We start from the raw sequence: 20,873 nt of genomic DNA, 5'->3' as shown, positions 1-20,873 counted from the left end.
TCTCATGAGTTTCTATGACCAATAGATTAGTATGAATTTCAATTTTGGGGGACACGGAACTCCAATGTTAAGACTTCTTTCTTCTTTTTTGAAAAAATAGAAGTTTACCATAGTTTAAATGTTTTAGGAAGAAATCTAATTAAAATTATAATGGGAATTGAAAAGTTGGAATTATAATCATTTTTATATACCATTCCTGTTAGGATTAAGATATATGATTTACAAGTAAAGCCTTAATTAGGTTGATCGTTGATACATTCATGTGGGCTCAATTCATCAAGCGTTCTTCTTGGTGCACTACTACAGAAATGAGTGATTGTGATTGGCCGCAACCACGTAGATATAATTTCTTGCTTGAAGGTGGTTTTAACACCACCCTAGAACCAGGGAGACCTGATCTATTGCTTCCGTACTAAAGATGGCAAGAAATTGAAGCCGAGGGAATGGGAAATCCCATGATGATTCGATAATAGAAAGTTCCTCCCACGAGTATGGTTTTCTTGATAAATGCCTTGGCCATTCTAAGTTGTTGCAACATCGGTTATGGTTAAGTTGAACAGCAACATTTTCTCCTTTGTTTGTTTACGTCTTGTGTGATCCAGCCAAGCCTAACCCATTGCTTTCGTACTAAAGACGTCAAGAAGCTGGAGCTACAGAAAGGGAAGCTTAACTTCGTAACAAACAGTTTGACGCACGAATACTCTTCCTTGATAAATGGCTTTTTAAGCGTTCTAAGCTGTTGCTACCTCAATCGTGATTCAGTTGGACTGCTGACGTTAAGAGTATTCCTGCGTGTCCTCCCGTGGGCAAGCTAGAGCGTTTATGCTAAGAAATGTGTTTGCTCCAAGTTCAGAACCGGAATGGATTGAAATAGCTATATTCTCTAATATATTTGGTTCATAATTAAAATTAGAATCTGGATTTGAAAACTATGAGAGAGTCGGCATTTACATTTTTCTCTTAAGACAAAATAAGAACCCCTCCAATCAAATGTTTGGAATGGATGCCTTATTCCATTTCCATTTCACAACCCAAATTCCTCCAACCAAACATGGCGATTTCACATTCCACTTCTAGCAACGAATAAGAAAGGTCAAGATGGAAATATCCCAAACCTACAAAACCTAATCCCTACTCTTTCTTAATATCCAAATCTCATTCTAATATCAAATACAATTTCAGTCACAAACCAAGCTTGCTGAAATATATGGCCATTCCAATTCCATTCTAATTCCGACCAAATTCACCCATATCATTTTGGCAGAACCAATTGGCTAATAAACTGCCAAGGGTGGAATTTTGTAATTTTCGAACTAAGAATTGTGAAAAGAGAACCATGTATCATGAAACCTTATTGGAAAACCTCGTACAAAGACCAGAATCCTCAATAATCACCAAACAGATGGCCACCCAATTCCAGATTTTTGACAGTTGAACTGTTCAAAATAGAAGATATATAAAGGATTCATTAATAGATTCATACAGAGTAACTTCATGCACCAATCCAATGCAAGCATCAACAGACCTCAATACAGCTATGCAAAGCTTCGAATTGCATTTACCAATTTGACAGTTTTGGTCAACAACCCCGTTGAAATATGGTCAGCCTACTAAATCAGATCAAGGCGTCAACCTTGGCCAGACCCAGTGACATCGGTATGGTGGTTCAAATGAGTGTGTATAGCATATGAAATTCAAATCACCGTCAAGAAAATGCATGAAGGATCCCTAACAGAAAACAAGAGTTTCTCACAATGGAGAGAACCTATAATGCTAACAGCATATCCTTAAAAAAGAATCACTGTAGAACTCTCCATGCGCATAAAGATTACATGAACACTCAACATGCCTCTAAAGAATGACACCAAGAAGACCGCAGCCTTCCACTTTTGCAAAGAAAACGCCAGGCTATCTGATGACTACTGCCTCCCAAGAAAGAAAAAGATTGAAGTGATTTTTCCTATAATTGAAATGATTTGATGGGATCCGGCTGACATCCAGCTTCAGAAAAAGTACTAGAATGCCATACGACCAGCGAGCCTGCTTTCAGATATCCTTCTGTCTATGGCAGCATCAATGGAGTTCATCTGCAAAAACAGTAGCACCAACAGAGCAATTAGATAGGGACTGTGATCGGTGCTTATCGACCAGATTAAAAGGATTTTCCAAATATATTATCTAGATAATGCAAGAGGTAGCAAACTTGCTGGCTGAATGAAAGCTGACCTGTACCAAACTTTCGTCGCACACTGTGCTCAAAAACAGATAACAAGATATGCTACGAATTGACAAAAGCCTGCTGGCAAATGTTCTTGTACCAACCAAACCCCCATATTTGTTAAAAAGCAATGGGGGAAATGAATACTATAATAAGCAACAAAAATTTCAATTAAAGCACAATACATACATATTTTCGCATGGGACCATTGCTAGGTAGTGAACCCTCGAGTCATTTGCAGCACAAGCTTGTCAGATTTGTAATATTAACTAGAAGCAAAAATAATGTGAAATACCTACTTGAACCTTTTGATGCCTGAATAAACGGCAGTGTTGCAAGCAAAGAAGCGAATGGATTCAAGATCAAACAAATTTCCCATGAATCACATCGTTTAAACAATAATATGAAAAGGGTTACTCCTAATTTTACAGAGACAATGCTTTAATTGTCTGGTTATACTATCCATAATGGCATAATCAAATCACAGAAGTACCTTAAAAGCAGTACCAAAGAAAACCCTGGAGAGATAATAAATTGCCAACCCATCACTGCAAACCAGTTTGCACATCTATCAGAGTGAACAAACAAAAGGCAGTTATAACTTACCTGGCTAGTTTCATCATGCACCTGATACTTTGGCAGAGACATTCTTCTTTCCTCCTGCACATTGTGCATATATCATAAATAATCACAGAGTAATACAGAATATTATAAAACATTTGAAAGACAATAATCAAAACAAAAGTCAACCAGAAACCAAAATAAGTGAAAAAACTAACCATAGACATTGCCTCATCATCCCAAACCAAGTAGACTTCCTTAGCAGCTGGATAGGCGGCAGGAGTTTTGTTAGATATCACAGGTGGAGGGCCAATGGAGGGCCCCCCTGTGTTAGGACCAGAAGCATACATATGTGAATTTGTATAGGGTGCACCACCTAAAGCAAGAGAATCCAAAGCATATTTAGCTACATCAGTAAGGATACGAAGTAGTTTCACATATCTGAAGGAGTCTAAAGTATAGGAGTCCCACAGCATCACCCTTTTTGTATAACAGATTTGAATTTCCCAATGTAGTCATCAATGAGACAAAATATCAGATTTCAAAATTATTCACTAATTTTTTGAAACATAACCATGATATTTGTGGGCTTGACGATGATATGTACTTTGAAAGCATTAGCTGTGCAGTTATCAGGATTCTAACTTGCATAGAAACCTATGCTGTTATGGATCAGTCATAACATCCTTTACATCAAATAAATTGTAGGAGACAAATGTTTCAAGAATATGAATGAAAGTGTTTGTATTTTTCAACACATCAGCTGCGATAAAACAAACATGTCGATTTCAACGCATAAGCCTAGATTATGTGCCTTATTATTTAACTGTAGAGTCATAACTTCAATGAATAAAAGATGAACATGAATAAAATTGCAAAGAGAACAGTTTAGGGCAGAACCATTGCATCAACAATTCTTCACCCTACTCTTTCACAAGCCATTTCTCTATCTCATACAGCAAGAAAACCAGCTCCCCATCCTCAAGAGTCCATAACTACTAATAATGCAATCCTCCACAATATACTTTCTCCAAGACTTATGGGACCATTCAAATCAAGGTCTGCCATGCTAACCATGCCATACTGGTAAGGTACTGAAATTCCGCTCAGTATATGACTCAAGCCGGTGCATACTGATTTGAACTGAGCGGAACCATCCTGCCCTGTCCAGTATTGCTTGAAATCAGAGTGTGTAGCATATTGTACTGACCCATACCACCGAGTTTCAGATTGTACCATGATAAAAAGTGAGATAAAAGGGGTTAAGAGCTGCAGTAAGTGGTGCACACTATACCATGTTGTACCACACCAAACTGATAATGTATCATATAGTTTTTAGTACCGAGACTATTTGGTACTAAAAGATTACACTCATTCAAGTACAAATACCATGTCAAACAGATTTAATGTTTTGGCCAAACAAAAGTTCAAAGCATCATGGACTAAACACCTATAGTTTTTCAATCTATGAAAAGTTCAATGCAGGGTACGCCATCTTGATACCGGGCCCTGTATTGATGCCACCTTGTCACTATGTCGGTACACCCAATACAAGGACCGATTCGGTGTATTGAGTATTAGTACGCCCCCATACCATGTACCTGTGTCGAACTGGTACAGTACAGTATTGCTCTGTACCACCCGGTTCCACACCATATGGCATACCTTGGTTCAATGTCTTTCTTATGCCTGCTAAGTATTCCATATTATACAGCCACAAGCTTTTCTCAATCCTTCCTCACAACTTCCACTGTAACAGCAGATTTGAAATAATTTTTCATGGCCATTGATAAACTTCTTTACATGTTGTGAATTATTAGCTAGGGAAGCTTTTTTTTCTGGTATAAAAAGTACTCAATAAAAGTCAGGGGCACTTTACATAGAAAAGTTGGAGAGTTCCACGCAAAGAATTGGAGACCAAGCATACACTACCATCCATAGTTTCTACACCATGAGCAAAAAGCCGCATTCAAAAATGACAACCTTGTCACAAATGTTAAAATACCTACCACATATCATGAAGCTACCAAGGAGTTTCCTTGACTTCAGAGAGGGATATAACAACATGAAGATGCCCTCTTGATGATTTAAGGGTGTAAGACATCATGCATAAAGCTGATAAATCATTTGAACCTTCTTTGTCACAAATGGGCATAGAAAATGATGTGATGATTATTTTGTGGCTAAGATATGGCTAATGCATCAAACATGTGATAAGATGAGGAATTTTTTCTGATCCTCACATTTGCTGTTAATCATAATTTGCCACTTGTGGCCTTCTCGACCCAATATTGAAAGCTAAAACTTACATGGGCATCACAAAGAAGGGACTTTTCCTTGGGAAATGACCAGGTTTCTTTTAAAAAAGAGTACAACCAAATATGTAAGTAACGTTCAAGCCCATTTTAAAAACCTAATCAGAGCTTTACAGGTGTGTTGAATGCAGACCATCTTGATTAACGCCCCCCCCCCCCCCAACCACAACAAAGGAAAAAAAAAAAAAAAAGAGAGCAGAGTATCTGCTCTTCACTCATATGGCTGCAATTAAGTGAAATAACCCCCCTTGTCACTCTACATGCTACTTATGTAATTCACCCAGATCAATTTCATTACCACGCCAAATAGTAAAAAAACCAACTCCTCTCAAACTAAATTTATCACCAACCAAAATGAAGGATGCCAGCCTTCTATATTAATTACAAATCCATCATGCCTTTTGCACTCCTCAATCCTCATTACAAGTCTGTCATACTAACTCACATTTACTTTCTTCATCAAATAAATGTCACAAGCTCAGCAAAAACTTTGGCAAAGAGGACTTCTTAAGGCAATCTACACTCATGCTATCATTATCATGAACTAAATGGTGCTTAGGAGTGTCATCCAATATCCTGATTATGAGAATATGACCCAACACCTCACTATGACCCATCTCAATAATGCACCATGTAAATGGGGCAAGTCAATTTTTACATGCTCCCATCTCCAAGCAACAGATTTGTTTGTACATTGAAAAGCATATATTTTCATCGTCAATGCCTTTTCATGAAAATTTTACTCACAAGACAAATGCAAATAGCACTCTTCATGCCTTTCAAAATAAAGTTATTTATGAAAATCACACCTAAGGTCAATCCTCCTTTAATTTATATGGTAACTTCAGGCATTGATGATATGCTAAGGATATTGCCCCTGCTTGATGGAACCATGGTCTTCCAAGTAATGATTGATGGTGGCTCTCACCCTTCAATATAAAGTGCTTATATGACTAAAGAAAATGTTTTATATCCAATTCTTGCAACAAGGCAACCATATGCCGAAACTTCGCTTAGCCTATCCTATAGGGTATGTTAGGTTGCTTGGAGAAGACTGAAAAACTAATTTTCTAGGAAAATTAAGTTTTCAAACTGGATGGCGGGAAAGCTGAAGTAATATAGATGTAGGTTTTCCAAATTTTCTAGATATTTTCCTTTTCCTTGGAGAACTTTTTCTTTTCCTTTCCCCTTTCTGGAGTTCTCCAAACAACCAAACATACCCATATTTCACTAACATGTTGATCAAAGATGCCATTCTTAGTGTTCCAAGATCACATGTCCAAGTAGAAAAGAAAATCCTTCAGCATCTATGAGAAACAATACATTTGAGACATCTTTTACCATACACAGAAGCAAAAGACCATCAATTTGCTGGTCCTAAAGTCAGATACTTCTCTTTTACCCACAGCAATGGCTTAGATGAATCATCTATACCAACTGCATGGATTCATTTCAGCCAACGTTCAACACCGTAGAAACTGGAGTTCCTCAGATAATGAATCAGAAACTGTTTCTTCGGAAACACTAAAGCATACAAAAGTAAAATGCCATTTGTTACTGGCATGGAGATCATTGAAATGTTGGAGAGTGCCCTAAAAAAGCCATGATAAGATGCCTGTGTAGGGCTGAAAATGTGCATAAGCCAAGCTGAGGAAAAGAAATTTTAACTTTCAAGAGAGGCACAATAAATTCTAGGTTACAGTTGGCCCAACCAAAAGCCTGCCCATAAGCCCAAACGCATTAAAAACGTCCACATTACACAGACGCACACTACATATGTGTATATGTATATACTTATGTATGTTGTTACATTTGTACAAGGGATCCATCAGTTTTTGATGGATGGCCAAGATCACAATTACCTAAAACAAAACATAAACTCCAAACCCATAGATCCCCATTTCCTATTCCTTTGCTGCTCTCCCTTGTTGACTTGCAGATATCTTGACCTCTTCCCCTCTTCTCTACTCCTCTCAACACTAATTTCTCCCCCCGTAATGATCCATTGAAAACTAGGTCCCCTCCCATTTATTGATTTCTGATAGCATCCTCTTCTTTGTTCCTCAGTGAGCCATTGATACTTAGTGACCTCAGCCTCCTTACCTTGCCAATTTGCAGCAACCTCTACCTCCCTTAAATGATCTATGGTACCTCCAAATGCCTCGCCTCTATCAATCTATAGGCCTTGTCCATCCCCCACCCAACACTTAATCTCCACCTTTCCATAGTTACCTTCACCTATACCAGATATCCCTGCCGTTCCCTTGTGATGACCTCGGCCTCCTCCCTCCCAGAGCATTCTTCCTCCAAATCAGCTTTAGGTCGAAATATGTTAATAGCATGCAAGTTTGAGGAGTTGGGCCCAGTTGTGCCTTAGGCTAGGGCTGAGCTCCAGCTAGACACAGGTCTAGCCTTCCAGGGAGATTTTATGCCTAGGCCAATCATGAAGACTGAATAAAACAATTTAGGCTTAGGGCATGTTTGGTGTTGCCTAAAAAAAAAAAAAAACCTTTTTGTAAATTTTAGTTTAAAAAATACTTCCTAAAAACAAGTTCTTAGTGATATTATTCAGTAATATTATTTGTTCAGTGCTTCTGCAAGCAGTATAAGTTCAAGAAGCACCTATAAGAGAAGCTAGAAACACTAGCTTCTAGCTTCTTGTCTTGGGATTGTTCCTTGTCTTTTGAAAATGGTAAACCATCCATAGAAGTACTTTTATAATATATGATTACCAGATCCCAAATACATCAAAAAAATACTTATTATTACCAAACTTAAATGAATGTGATTTTGAGACTGACTTCTTAGAAGGCAGAAGCAACACCAAAAGCATGCCCTCAGGCCTGGGCAAAAAGTGGCTTACCCCATATTCTCCCATTTCTAGGCCTATGAGATACCTCTGTGAGGCCCTAACCAGATTATTTTCTTTACAATGCATAATTTATATGAGAATGAGATGACTGGTCCAGATAGATGCTTAAGATTTATAGGGGCATTTTGGAAAACTCATTTGATTGTTTTAAATAATCAAATGAAACTAAATTCTAGCTATTTGTTCCTTAAAAAAATCACAACTAGCGATGACATTAGGATATCCATGTATATGACTAACAGCTATACATGAAGACCATAAGATGGCAATACACTTCCTCAGTAGCTTGAGTAGAGATCTCTTATCAACACTTAGATATTACATTTCCATTGATAGGCTGAAAATCACATCAGACAGTGCAGTCTGTGTCTTCATCATGCAATAATAAATGTCTCCATTGACTTTGAGGGTTCTATGCGGAGCAATATAGGCTATAGTCAGTTTCATGGTCAGGTTGCATATAACAACATAAGACTTCATACCTAGCGGTCTATTAGGTGTACATATCTTTCATTAAAGAAAAAGTGAGATGTCCAACAAATAATCCACTATCTCACCACGAAGAAAAACTAATTTGGGCAATATGAATTAATTTTACAATAGAATCCAGCAAATGACTTGTCAAGACAGTTTGATAAATTACTTTAGCAAAGTGTATTCTTGGAGAAATGGTTTCTCTGATGACTAAACAAACCATGGACCATGATGAATGATTGCATTGGTTACAGGTTAGACAGTGTTACAGATTTTTATCTTGAAGATGGATACAAGTAATTGGATATAGTGGAGGGTTGCAAGTGCAAATGGTTGAAACAACACATGAGCACATAAGGGCCTTGTTTCTTATTTCTTGGGACTTTGTTGTACTGCCACTTTCACAACTTAAGGGTCTCATTAGATATGATAGGTTTGGTCGAATAAGTGTTAGTTGATAGCATACCTGATAGCCCTTTGGTTGGAATCCTAATTCTAATCTATTTGTGTATTACATTAAGGATACAGTTGATTTGGCTTATTATGAAACTTGTGTTCCACTTAGTTGAATCCTCGAATGGCATCCAAAAGTCAAACACGTTGCACTAGACCTAGGAGGGCTATAGAGCTTACGGGATACAGATATCAGGCCATAGATCATGAGATTTGATTGGCCCTTATCGGAGAAGCTCCTCACTTATGCAAAGAGTGTTGTGGGGCTGTCATCGTAATCCTAAGCACATCCATCTCTTGATCCTAACTAGATTAGAAAGGGGAATGGAGCTGACAACTTAAATATTGCCTTCATTATTCCTAATAAAATTAGAAGTGGAGCTAGCTTGTCAGGATTAACCTCCTCACTCTAGTGCTCCATTTAGGTTGCTCCTCCCTCTCATTCTCTCTTGAAATTCTTCTTTAGTTCTAGGGCTCGGTAAAAGCTCAAAGGCAGTTTCTCGGGCAAAGCAAATCCAAGCAAGAATATACTGTGAGTACAAGAACCGGAGATCGTGCCCCTTCATCTACGAAGATGAGGTTGTGAGATTATCATTCACATAAAATGAAAGAACAAAAGCAATTAGATGAAAAACCCTATTCTTGCATGGGTTTTTCTGTGAGAAATTTTTTTTGCATGCATTCCTTGATCCTTGGTCACATGATCTCTTATTTTCCCCATTACATTTCAAACTCAAGATTTTGTGAAATTGTGCTTACAGAAATCAATTTCACCAAACAGCCAGGTAAGCAAAAAGGAAATATAAATACAATTTACACGTTGCTTTTGTAAGACCCCACAGGTAATCTTGAGTGGACCAAAAGCATGTGCCTATCTATACTACGAATATGCTACATGTGATGCATGCAGCATACAGATGAACAAATTCCCAACAGGAGCATCAAGCATCATTCGAGAGTTTGCATTTAATAATAGTCATACACCCTCTTTATATGAATCACATAACTTTACATTTGCTTAAAAAAACAAAGACTAAAAAGAAAGCACATAACATTAAATGAGGGGTATACGTACCTATCATGACTACTCCATATAATTTTGATTGATGAGATTATAACCATTTATCAAATGCTCTTTTCCCTTGAACAAGCATGTATTGTGTGTGCCAATTATATAAACATAACTACTTAACAATGTTTATCAAGAGAAGCATATTGAACATCCAAAAGATTACCTTCATATATTTCCATCACAATATCATGACAATATGGTAAAATTATTTAAAAATGTTCATAATTTTTAGTTGTATGTTTATAGTAAAGAAGATGTATCTATATATTTATCACATCATTTATTTAATATTTCTTGATATTTTATCATTTTTTTCCAAAACCTCAAAAGTGTTGGTCTCAGTGCCTTGTGATTGCTTACAAATTGGGCTTGAAACTAACAAAAGCATCATGAATGACATGCTTGACAATTGTAAAAGCAATTAAGTAGAAGTCTACCAGGCTGATATGAGCTTTAAAAGCAAGATATTAGAAAAGATATTGCATTGATGATACATATCGAAAATCATATAAGTTTACTAAACTAAGTAATAAATGATGGTATAAAAGAGTTAACCAAGGATACACTCACAAGTCAGCTAGACTAGTTGATCAAATCAATTACACTGACAAAAAAAATGAAACCTGGAACCAGTTAAAGAAATCATCAAAAATCAAGAAATGTATGTGTCTAGAATTTCTAACCTTTCAATTCATTGCATGCCCACCGATAACATGTTCTATCATATCATTTATTCAAGAACCTCCGTTTACAAAATATTGGTAGTTAGAAAAGATTATCTGCTTGTGGAGCATGATAATAGATCTTGCTTGTAACCATAGCACAAAAACAATATCAAACAGGCACGAATAAAAGAAAATTCTTCACTTAAAATTAAAAAATCTTATATATGGCATTCAACATATAATGATGACTAACATCATCTACCGATGCTGCTAATCAGAATAACTGCATCTTTTTGAAGCTAATATTCATTATAAATTACCTTGGATAAGTAACAGACACATTTTAGCAACTCACTCTGATTTTAAGAGAGGGTGAACTGTATAATCAAATACTATCAAATAAAATTACCAGACTCTGCATGAATATAGATATATTAAAAATGGGAACATATTTATTACCTTGATTGCTTTGTGAAGGGTATCCACTTGTTCCAGGAGTGTCGGATACAGCATTCGTGTCAGTGGCTTCCTTGAACACTGTTGGAGAGCTTGATGCAAATGATGCAGGTGGTGTATTTGCCAAAAAAGGGGAACTTTGGGCAGGTACATTACTAGTACTACTGATGGGAAATAATGGTTGGGATACTGAAGGGGGTGTGGATGATGGCAGACCAGGTAGACCAACTTGCAAAGATGAATGAAGTCCAGGAGCAGAAGTGGATGTCAAAGGAGGAGTTACATTCTGAATAGGAAACAAGGGTTGTTGTGATGACAGTACTGTCGGCGCAGGAGGAACCGGAAGTGGTGGCTGTGGTGGAAACCAAGACTGTGGCCGAGGTGGAATTGGCCAGCTTGGAGGCTGCACTGGCAATGCCGGATTGTAACTAGTAAAAAAATGCAAATGAATGTAAGAACATGTGCATGATCAACAAGAAAGGAAAAAGGCAAAAAGGCAGGCTCATCCATAAATATCCAAGAACAGAGAAGGAAAGTATAAGCTTTCAAGAAAGTAGAAATTCTTCAGATAAGCAACAGAGAATGAGGTCATACACTGGTAGCACCGCACCATAAGTTGGTGCTGGTGGAAATCCAACACCTAAAGCACGAGGTATAACACCACTGACAAGGCTAGCAGATGGTACTTCCACTTTGGCCACCTTTGCTGAGGCATCCTCATCTGCATGGATAATTTATAACAAAGCGTCAAGTGATGGAAGGAAGTGTGTTATTCTTTTCTTTTCTTTTTTCTTTTTTTTTTTTTTTTTTTTTTTTGAAAGGAGGGGGAGGGGCATGTATGCAGGATTTATGCCTCATTAGGTCTTCATAAGCAAAACTTGAATACCACATGGATGTAAAAATATACATAACATTCCTAATATATTAAGGGTACATATCTAGCTTATACTGTACAGATAGCAAGATGCATGTTAATTTAGGATGCACATATTTCAAAAACATTTTTAACACTTTCAATGCATTAAACTACTATGGATTGCAAGAGCACCATATTAAAACAAAAGATAATAATAACTTCATAAACTTCAGGTGTTGCTTTTGAAGCCTTTTCTTAGAGGGTTATCATTAAACTAAAGTTGAACCTCAGATTAGATAGCTTCTTGATTGACAAATTTACAAACTACCGTTGGAAACTTCATAAACCAAGGTTCGCCAAATTGATAATGGAAGGTATACTAGCCGATGACCGGTTTGGCATGGTACAAACCTGTATCATGCCATTCTGGGGCATGCCGGCATAGGGAGAGCCAAAAAGAGAAGGGAGACGGCAGAGGAGAGAGAGAGAAGGAGAGAAGGAGGGAAAGAGAAAGAGAGAGAGGATAGGAGGAAGGAGGGGGAGGGGGAGGGCGAGGGCGAGGGAAACCCTAATCCTAACTTGACCAGGAGAGAGAGGGGGAAGGAGAGAGTTGGAGGAACTTATCGGAGCACTGGAAGGGTAGTAGTATCTGGTGGTGGGGGGGGCGCGGGCGGGAGCCCAAAATCAAGAAGGAGAGCCAATTTAATAAGGGTTTAATAGCGAGAGGGGGCTTCAATAGCATGAGAGGGGGCAAACCGGTTTAATTGGCGAAACCATGCCGGTCCTTGACCAATTTGGTTCAGTTGACCTTGCCATGAACTATACAAAACATCAACTAGATGCAACATGTATAATCTTCATGAACAAATGAAGCTGTAGATATTCAAGCAGACTAGTAACTTGAAGCAAATGCAAGGATGGAGTTCGATCTCGCCAAAGCTAGGGCAATCAACAAATGAATTTTTGCAGTCAAGGTACCCATCTCGATATCAAGCCCCATATCGGCAACACAAACCTATTACTCTGTTGGAACACCCAGTACGAGGGCTGGTTTGGTACACCCTTGTCATTATATTGACAAATTGAGTATCCATACATCCGATACGGGCCCGATTCGGTATACCAAGTGTTAGTACACCCCTGTACCGTATACTGGTTCGATACTGATACAGTATGGTATGCCCTATACCTCTTAATATGGTGCGGTATGGCATACCTTGCTCACCGTACTATATCACATGCTAAAGACCATGCTCAAAGACATTATTATATACATGTAAATATGTGAACGCAAGCCCTTTTTTATATATAAAATACTTGTGTATATTAATTTATGCTATATTTGCAAATATTACATGCATTAATATACAACTACATATTTGTATATATATACATCACACGTAGCATATTGAGATGTTTGCATTGCCATGTGTATGTATGAAACTTTGTATGTATGCATGCATGTAATATATGCACGATGGTCTAGGCAAAGCTCACCTAGCTGGATGCAACCTCAGCAGTCAAAACCTGCTGGGTCATAGGCTATGGTTTACATCACACCCTTCATGTAAGGATGGAGGGGAGGATGAAGAAAATGGGAGATCAAAAGGTGGCATGCTGATTTATATTTAGTCAATAGCCACATAATTCTCAATCTATATCTCCCACCTTGCCTTGATAACCCATTAAACTAGGTCATCTTCACCATTTTTAGAATTTGAACAAACTCAGGTCAAACCAACCCATGGCCCGATCTTATAATGACTAGATGATGCTTGCAAACCTAGTCGGATCAATACAGGTGAAGAGGAGAGCTAGAAAGAAGGGAGGGAGTAAGCATGTGAGTGGGGCTGGGGACCTGAAATATATAGATTCACAATTGGTCCTCATCGTTTGCAACCGCCATACTGTTCCCCTCATCCCCATCAACACCCTTGCCTCCACATCCAACATTACCTTCCAACTGTCAGAAAGCTATCATTCCATCTAATCCCAACTAAACCCAAAACCCAGCCTTAGCAAGCAATGAATCTGACCGTTAAAAGTGCAGGATTGGATAGGAGAGCACAAGAGATGAGATGGGGCAAAAGAAATGAAGGGCTCAAGGTCAGGGATTAGGTGACGGAAACTCATGTTTTTAAATGCCATGGCATGGGCCTTTCATGATCAGTAGTCGACATGGTATGTACCGCTGCACCAATCCATGTAGACACATCATGGGCTGGCAAACATCTGGCTTGGTAAAATATCATCAACATACACCAACACAATTTGTGCACGCAACACATCAGCTGGCATGAGCAACACCACAATCACTGGGGTTGATAAGGGAATAGTTTCTTCTTTACAAACATTCTCACTACATCTAAAATATTTTTAAAGGTTTAACTTTTAAAATCCTGATTAGGTTATCAACTAGATCCAACTCAAATTTATATGGGTTTCTCTAATGTGGATTTTTATCTCCTTGACTAACTAATATCCAATTAAATTCATGCTGAGCATGACAAAAAATGTAAACCCAATTTGAACCTTAATTAAGTAAACCAAACTGTATGGCATCCTTTATGCATCTAATAATAAATATTGACCATCATGATAGTGTCGCACGAATGCTTTAATCACAAGTTAACTAGAATGCCACTCAACAAGTTCAGATCAACAGTTTCAACACGAATATTGTATTTTCAAGCATTTAAAATAACTTATATTTTTCAAAGAGATTTCTAAAAGATTATTGTTTGTGCCAAATACAGATCTCAAGCATCTGTTTTGAACAGCAATTGAAGTTGCTTAATAATTTCAAGAATGAAATTTTTTCGTCATTGTTTAGAGTAGTTGCCACAAACTGACACATTAAGGACTTTAATATCAACTTTATAATTAGACATCCTTGAACAATTAGAATAATAACTGATACTTATTTTGGGGGATAGCAGGGATATTCTCGAGCAAGCTAGACAAACAGTTACATTTGTGTACAAAATCAATAAGAACAAAAATTATAAGCACTCATGCAAAGTTTAATTAGACTTAAAACCAGACTTACAATACTGTAATTAACACAAGCAGTCACATGCTTAGGGGTGGCAAAAACCTTATGCAAAAGGAATTGCAAATAATCTTGCACCAATGCCTGAAAAATAGGACGCAATTGGCACATTTATCAATCAGCAAAAGGCATGCAACAAGTGTTACCTTCTCCATAGTGAGCTGCTAAGATTTCAGGAGGAATTCCTTGCATTCCAAAAATCTCAATATCTGTTGACTCTCTACCTGGTTTAGCATTAGGAACTCTGGAAAAAGAAATTTAAAATATAAAGCATCAATTGTGGTTGAAAATAAGACATAAATAAGTCACATAATAAAACTGAAATCATGCATAACTGGAAAATAAATCTATAATTAAAAATTAAAACATTGTTCTTAAAATATTTAAACCATTAAAATCACATAGTTTTCATGGTTCAAGTGGAAAACATTAGGAAACAAGGGAATTACATAACATCAAATTCTATGAAAAGTTGATGCAGTATAAATATTTAGCCTAATTCCAACTAATAAAAAACTTTCATGTCAAAACATGAACACAAAGCTTTTGGAATACAATTTAACATCCTAGTCTATTTTTTGCTTGGATTTTTAGAGATTTCTTAAAATTCACAACTACTTTATTGGAATTGACCAAACTATATGATGTCACACTCAAAGCTTGCTTTGCAATAATTGGTGCACATCGAAATTGAGTGAAAAGAGCATCAGAATCATTTGACATGCCAAATGACTATGATCAAGTTATTGTGAAGCATCAATGTCTGTTGGAACATGACTACATTGAATAGGCTTATGTGATTAGGGTTGTTAAAGAAATGAGTTGTTTGTGAGTAGCTTGTGTTGGGCTCAGAATTAAACATGTTTTTATCTTGCCTCAACTCGTAAATGAGTCAAACTCAAATTGTATCTTTAAGCTAGAAAAATAATTGAGCTCTATGCCCAGCTTGCTCTTGTGTAGCTGATAATAGCTAGAAATTAAAAAAGAGAAATAAAATGCATTTTATTGTTTATTAATAAAATCATTTTGAAACTCAATATTAATTTTATATAAAGAAGCATCCATATTAACTTTTAAATCGCAATATGATGGCTCCATACTTATAGACAGATAGCCATTCTAGCCATCAAATCAAAATCTAATAGCTTGAATGACAGAAATCTTATTTGACCCACCAATGCCTTAAATCCTTAATTTCTTAAACTACTCTTCCAAGATGGTTACAACACCTCTCCTTTCCCTTCTCTTCTTACCCTCTTGACCCCTTTCTACTAATTGTTTGATTATGAGCCAGCAATACCCATCTTTCAGCTAAACAGGATCCATTGAACTCATAATTCATTAGATACTTTTTATGAATGTCAACTAAGTACCATAAGTAAATACACTCTCTTCTTTTCTTTACCCTCTCCTTTCTTTTCTTTACCCTCTCATTACCTAATACTTAGAAACCTAACCACACTTCCCTCCTGCCCTCCTTCCTTTCATACTCTCACCATCTTCTCTCCAAAGCCTAAAAGCTAGCCCACAACCCCAATTCTTCAAGCCTTCAAAGGTGTTCTCAACTTTCCTCCTCTCCACTCTTCTCCTTCTTGAAAATAATAACTATCACATCCCAAACCTGCTACTTGGGCTAGCATGTGACACGACCTTGCATCTTTTGTAGGGTTGCCTGGCAAGGAAACTAGAGCTTAAACAAGGGAGTATATGAGGACCATATAGACTTGTGTTTACTCCCACATCGGCTATGTACTTGATAGAACTAGGGAACTTATATGGTACCAAAGAACTGAAACAATACCTTCGCTAGCATTCTTGGGTGAGGTCCTCGATTGTTACAATAACAATGATTGAATTAAGGTCAAAGACAACATTTAGGGTGAAAATGGGCTGCCATCACTGCTGGATTTCTACGACTCACCTCCAAAGGCTCCAATAAACTAGCGAGCCAAGCATGCTAAGTGTCCCTTCCAGCAGATCTAATGAGCCAGCAAGCGAAGCTTGAACTAGCTTGATTATAAATAAGCCAAGCTCAAGCTAGGCATCACTAGCTCAGGAGTAGCTGAGCTAAGCCAAGATTGCTAATTTGGCTTAGTTACACCCCTATATTTAATGTTGTTCCAGTGTCCTCAAATCACATTCTACTATGACATCCTTGGAAGGTCAAGCATGACATGTTAAAAAAAAAAAATCATACAACATAAAACTGACTATAATCTTAAGAAGCCTGAAGAAACAATATTGTAAGTTGAAGAAGTCAAGGCTTGCACAAAGGATGATATAAGCACGGATAATGAAATATTGGGCACTATCCAATGTGAAAACATGTTTAGCAACCCAAACGAGCTCTAGGACAAGCTTGCATGCAACATAAGCAATAATTATGACCAAAATTTTAGAGCTTCAAGATTGTTGGAACTTGTTTTATAACAAGTGTTGCTTTCAGTTTTTAGTTGTTAATTTATCTGTAGTCACACTCAAGGATGTATATTCCATTCCTCTTGAGTGTTCATACAAGTCCTCCTTTCCCTTACTTTCTCTCTATAAGACATCTATGGATAGGCACTATTAAAGAATATTTTCCAGAGAAGTTTAGCATTTCTAAGTAGGTTTTCCAATTTATTGTCCTATGTGATGTATGAAAGAGAAGTAGTTGTTTGATGACTGAATGGATCGAAGACTTTGTCTCTTGTCTGCTCGACATTCTTCCTCTATCTATTAGAATCTGCAGATTCCTCATCTCCTCTCCACTTCTCTTTTCCACCTATGCTTTCTCAATATTGCAGTTTGCAATTTAATTGAATTCATTTTCAGGTCCTAAATTACTATAGCCACCAGTGCTACTTTTAAAGGGACTATATCAAAGTTGGTATTAGTGCCACCCTTCCAGCAGGTGGAGTATTGATTTGACAGTTGCCCCTTGATTGAAAAAGATCCAAAGCAACCACTTACTGAATATCCTATAAAATATCCACCTAAAGCTTCCTCAATAGAAACATGTACTACATATCACATCTACTAGATTCACCTTGCATAGATTATTCTATGCTTATGACCCAGCATCATTATCGAGATAGTACAGCCAGCAGGCACAAGATAAAGCACTATCTGCATTGCAAAAAAGAGGGGTGGCTTTTGATGCAACCTCTGTAATCTGTTTATTGAGTTCGTATATGATGAACATCACCAAAAAACAAACCCTTGAGATAAAAAATTAAAAAAAAAAAAAACTCTTTCAGAGCACTAGAAATGAAAATTAAACATTATACAAGACCAAATTGAATTCAGAACATCAAAAAGTTGTCATCAATCATGGATTCTTCCCCCTTTTCACAACTTTTTGTGGGCCTCCATAGATAAACACCGGATTCAGTGAAAAACACTAGTTTTTGACCTCATTGAAAAATTTCCAACAAGAAAAACACAGACACACACATCATCAACAATCTGATTAGATCACAACTTCAGTTCCCGGACGGTCCACGGCCAAAAGCTCAAACCAAGAACTAAAACGGAAATATAAGATATAGAAAAAGATCTAGAAAAATCGAGGGTTATTTCTTTCTCCTTACTTGGTGACGGTCTCCTTGTGGACCTGGAGGACGTGAATGGCCATCCCCCCGGCGGTGGAGAGCTTCTTGTGGCAGACATGGCACTTGAAGTGCTTCGCCTTCTGGTGCTGCACCAGGATCTTCTCGTCGTCGAATTCTCGGTCGCAGTAGTAGCACCACACTTTCGACGTTCTCTTCTTCTTCTTCCCCATCCCCTCTCCTCCACGATAGGCGATCAAACTATAGGATTAGGGTTTTCTCCTCCTCCTTCCCTTTCCTTCGATCCGACGCCCGTGCGAGAGGGCGAGGTGTAGGATTAGGGTTGGGATTTGGGAGATGGCCTTCTCAGGAAGACGGAGAAGGCAGCCGACCGGACCTTCGCTTCGTTTCTCGATCTCGACGAGGCGAGGGATTTTTTGTTAACAACTCGTCGAGGGATTTTTTTGTTAACAGAAAAATAGACTCAGGGATTTTATTTTATTAGAGCGGTCCCGGTATGCCGCCAGCAGATACCCCCTCCGGCGAAATCGAGAGAGCGGAGAAGAGGACTCCCTTTTCTCATCAAACCCCTTTTCTTTGCTGCTTTAAAAGGCGTGCATAACGGCTGAGCCGGTCAAGCGGTCAGGTTCAATTTGTTCTTGGGCCCGTTTGGAGCGGAATATTACACTAGTCTCATTATCCAATGGACCATACCAAATCCCACGGTGAATAACATGCCACATTATCCCTCGTATGTCACCAATTCCCGATTGCGCGTTATCCACCGCGCATATGCTCCACGATTTGCCCTGGTGGACCAGGTTCATGCAATAATTTCTCCTCTTAAATGAAAAGCGGAAAGAAAGTCAGAGCTTTCTCCAAAATTCAGAAAAAATTGAAAAATAAATTATTAAAAAAAAACCACTCGAATCATGAAAAATAAGTTTAAATAAAATCCAAACGCATTGATTGAATTTTTTTTTTCTTTTCTCCTCTTTCCCCACATGAATCCAACAAAAAAGAAAAACATTTCAAGAAAAATCCAAGCATACCTGAATAGAAAATATGGACACTAAAAAAAAACACCCTTTAAATATATTGTTTCTTATTTCTTTTGGAAACTTAAAATTCGTAATTGCATGGAAAAGCAAAAATTCTCCGTGCACATCCGCATACAAAAATTTTTTTTATGAAATTTCATTTCTAAAATGGAAACACAGACTTTACAAAAAAAAAATATATATATATATATATATATCATTTCTTATTTCTTTTGCAATCCTAAAAAAATAAAATTGCGCTACTTATTTGTTCACATACACATGAAAAATTTTAGATTGTTGCCTCTATTTGTTCCTTCGTTTATTTATTTTTTTATAATTATAATATTCAAATGACCATAGATTTAAGGAGGTGTTTGGTTCATTATCGAAATAATGGGAATGGGAATAGCTTGGAATCGAATTCAGAATGGCTAAATCTCCTGAAGCATTTGGTTCGTGACCTGAATCGAAATTGAAATCGGAATCGAAATTGAAATGAAAAATTGAATCCATAGAGGAGAGTAGGGATTGAGTTCTATATAAATTAATCCATTTCTATTCCACTCTGGAATCGAAATCGGAATGGAACTCCTCCCAACCAAACAGTTGGAATGGGAGTCACCTATTCTGATTTCAATTCCAAACCCCCACTCCTTCCAACCAAACATCCTTTAAATTTCAAGCAACTGAAAACTGAAATTTAGCTAGTAGAGCTATGAATGTGTTTTGCCATAGGTAGTATATAATCAACGATATTATTAATAAAAACTTACGCTATTTTATCTTTATCTTGAATTTTCTATTTATAAGTATATTACGGCAATAGAAAGTAGTAGAAAATCAAAAAAATCTTATCTCTATTTTTCTTACAATTCCTTTGATTTTTTTTTTTTGTAATGATAACATCTGAATTTTTGTAGGATTAAATCTCAAGACCGAAACTTTGTTGCTATAGATTGGAGTAGATTGTGCCATAGATATAACTAGTATGTAACCTGCACAGCACAATCTAAAATGAATCAAAAAAATTTAAAATATTTATTAATATATAATTTTTTCATACAATATAACATAAAATATTTTTATTAACTAATAAATTTATATTCATACTAATTTTCATTTAGCATGATCTCTTTATTTAAATTAAAAATACGAATATCAAAAAATTCTATTAGAGTATTACTGAATTGAATTCTATAACAAAATATAAATCAGAATGATAGACGAAAGAAGTTATAATATTTTAAATAAAATTACCTTCAAAAGAATAAAAAAAGAGAAAAAGGCTAATAATTAAGATATGTTA

At 37.0% G+C, this 20,873-nt stretch overlaps 1 protein-coding gene across 2 annotated transcripts; it reads right to left on the bottom strand.

The window, feature by feature from the left end:
* Positions 1-1,662: 1,662 nt before the first annotated feature.
* On the bottom strand, positions 1,663-19,098 carry LOC105059894 (protein SUPPRESSOR OF FRI 4). 2 transcript variants are annotated; one of them, XR_834343.3, is made up of 7 exons: positions 18,567-19,098; positions 15,141-15,238; positions 11,681-11,807; positions 11,090-11,514; positions 2,998-3,155; positions 2,227-2,878; positions 1,663-2,087 (listed from the first exon to the last, which is right to left on the bottom strand). XR_834343.3 is itself a non-coding variant. In XM_010943391.4 (7 exons), the coding sequence occupies exons 1-7, from the start codon at positions 18,755-18,757 to the stop codon at positions 2,016-2,018; spliced, it is 1,125 nt and encodes a 374-aa protein (XP_010941693.1). In that variant the 5' UTR covers positions 18,758-19,098; the 3' UTR covers positions 1,663-2,015. The 2 variants fall into 2 exon arrangements, 1 of the variants encoding a protein (XP_010941693.1); XM_010943391.4 differs by having other exon boundaries at positions 2,825-2,878.
* Between the last annotated feature and the right edge of the window lie 1,775 nt (positions 19,099-20,873).

Source organism: Elaeis guineensis, chromosome 10, assembly GCF_000442705.2.
Source record: "Elaeis guineensis isolate ETL-2024a chromosome 10, EG11, whole genome shotgun sequence".
Lineage (NCBI taxonomy): Eukaryota > Viridiplantae > Streptophyta > Magnoliopsida > Arecales > Arecaceae > Elaeis > Elaeis guineensis.
Note: the sequence above shows the minus strand (reverse complement) of the source record. Positions and strands in the feature narration are given on the sequence as shown.

Coding starts and splice junctions, on each gene's coding strand:
- LOC105059894 (XM_010943391.4), bottom strand. CDS start 18,757: ATGGGGAAGAAGAAGAAGAGAACGTCGAAAGTGTGGTGCTACTACTGC. Junction 11,515..11,680: donor TATGGTGCGGTGCTACCAGT/GTATGACCTCAT, acceptor TTTTTTTACTAG/TTACAATCCGGCATTGCCAG. Junction 2,879..2,997: donor ATGATGAGGCAATGTCTATG/GTTAGTTTTTTC, acceptor CACAATGTGCAG/GAGGAAAGAAGAATGTCTCT.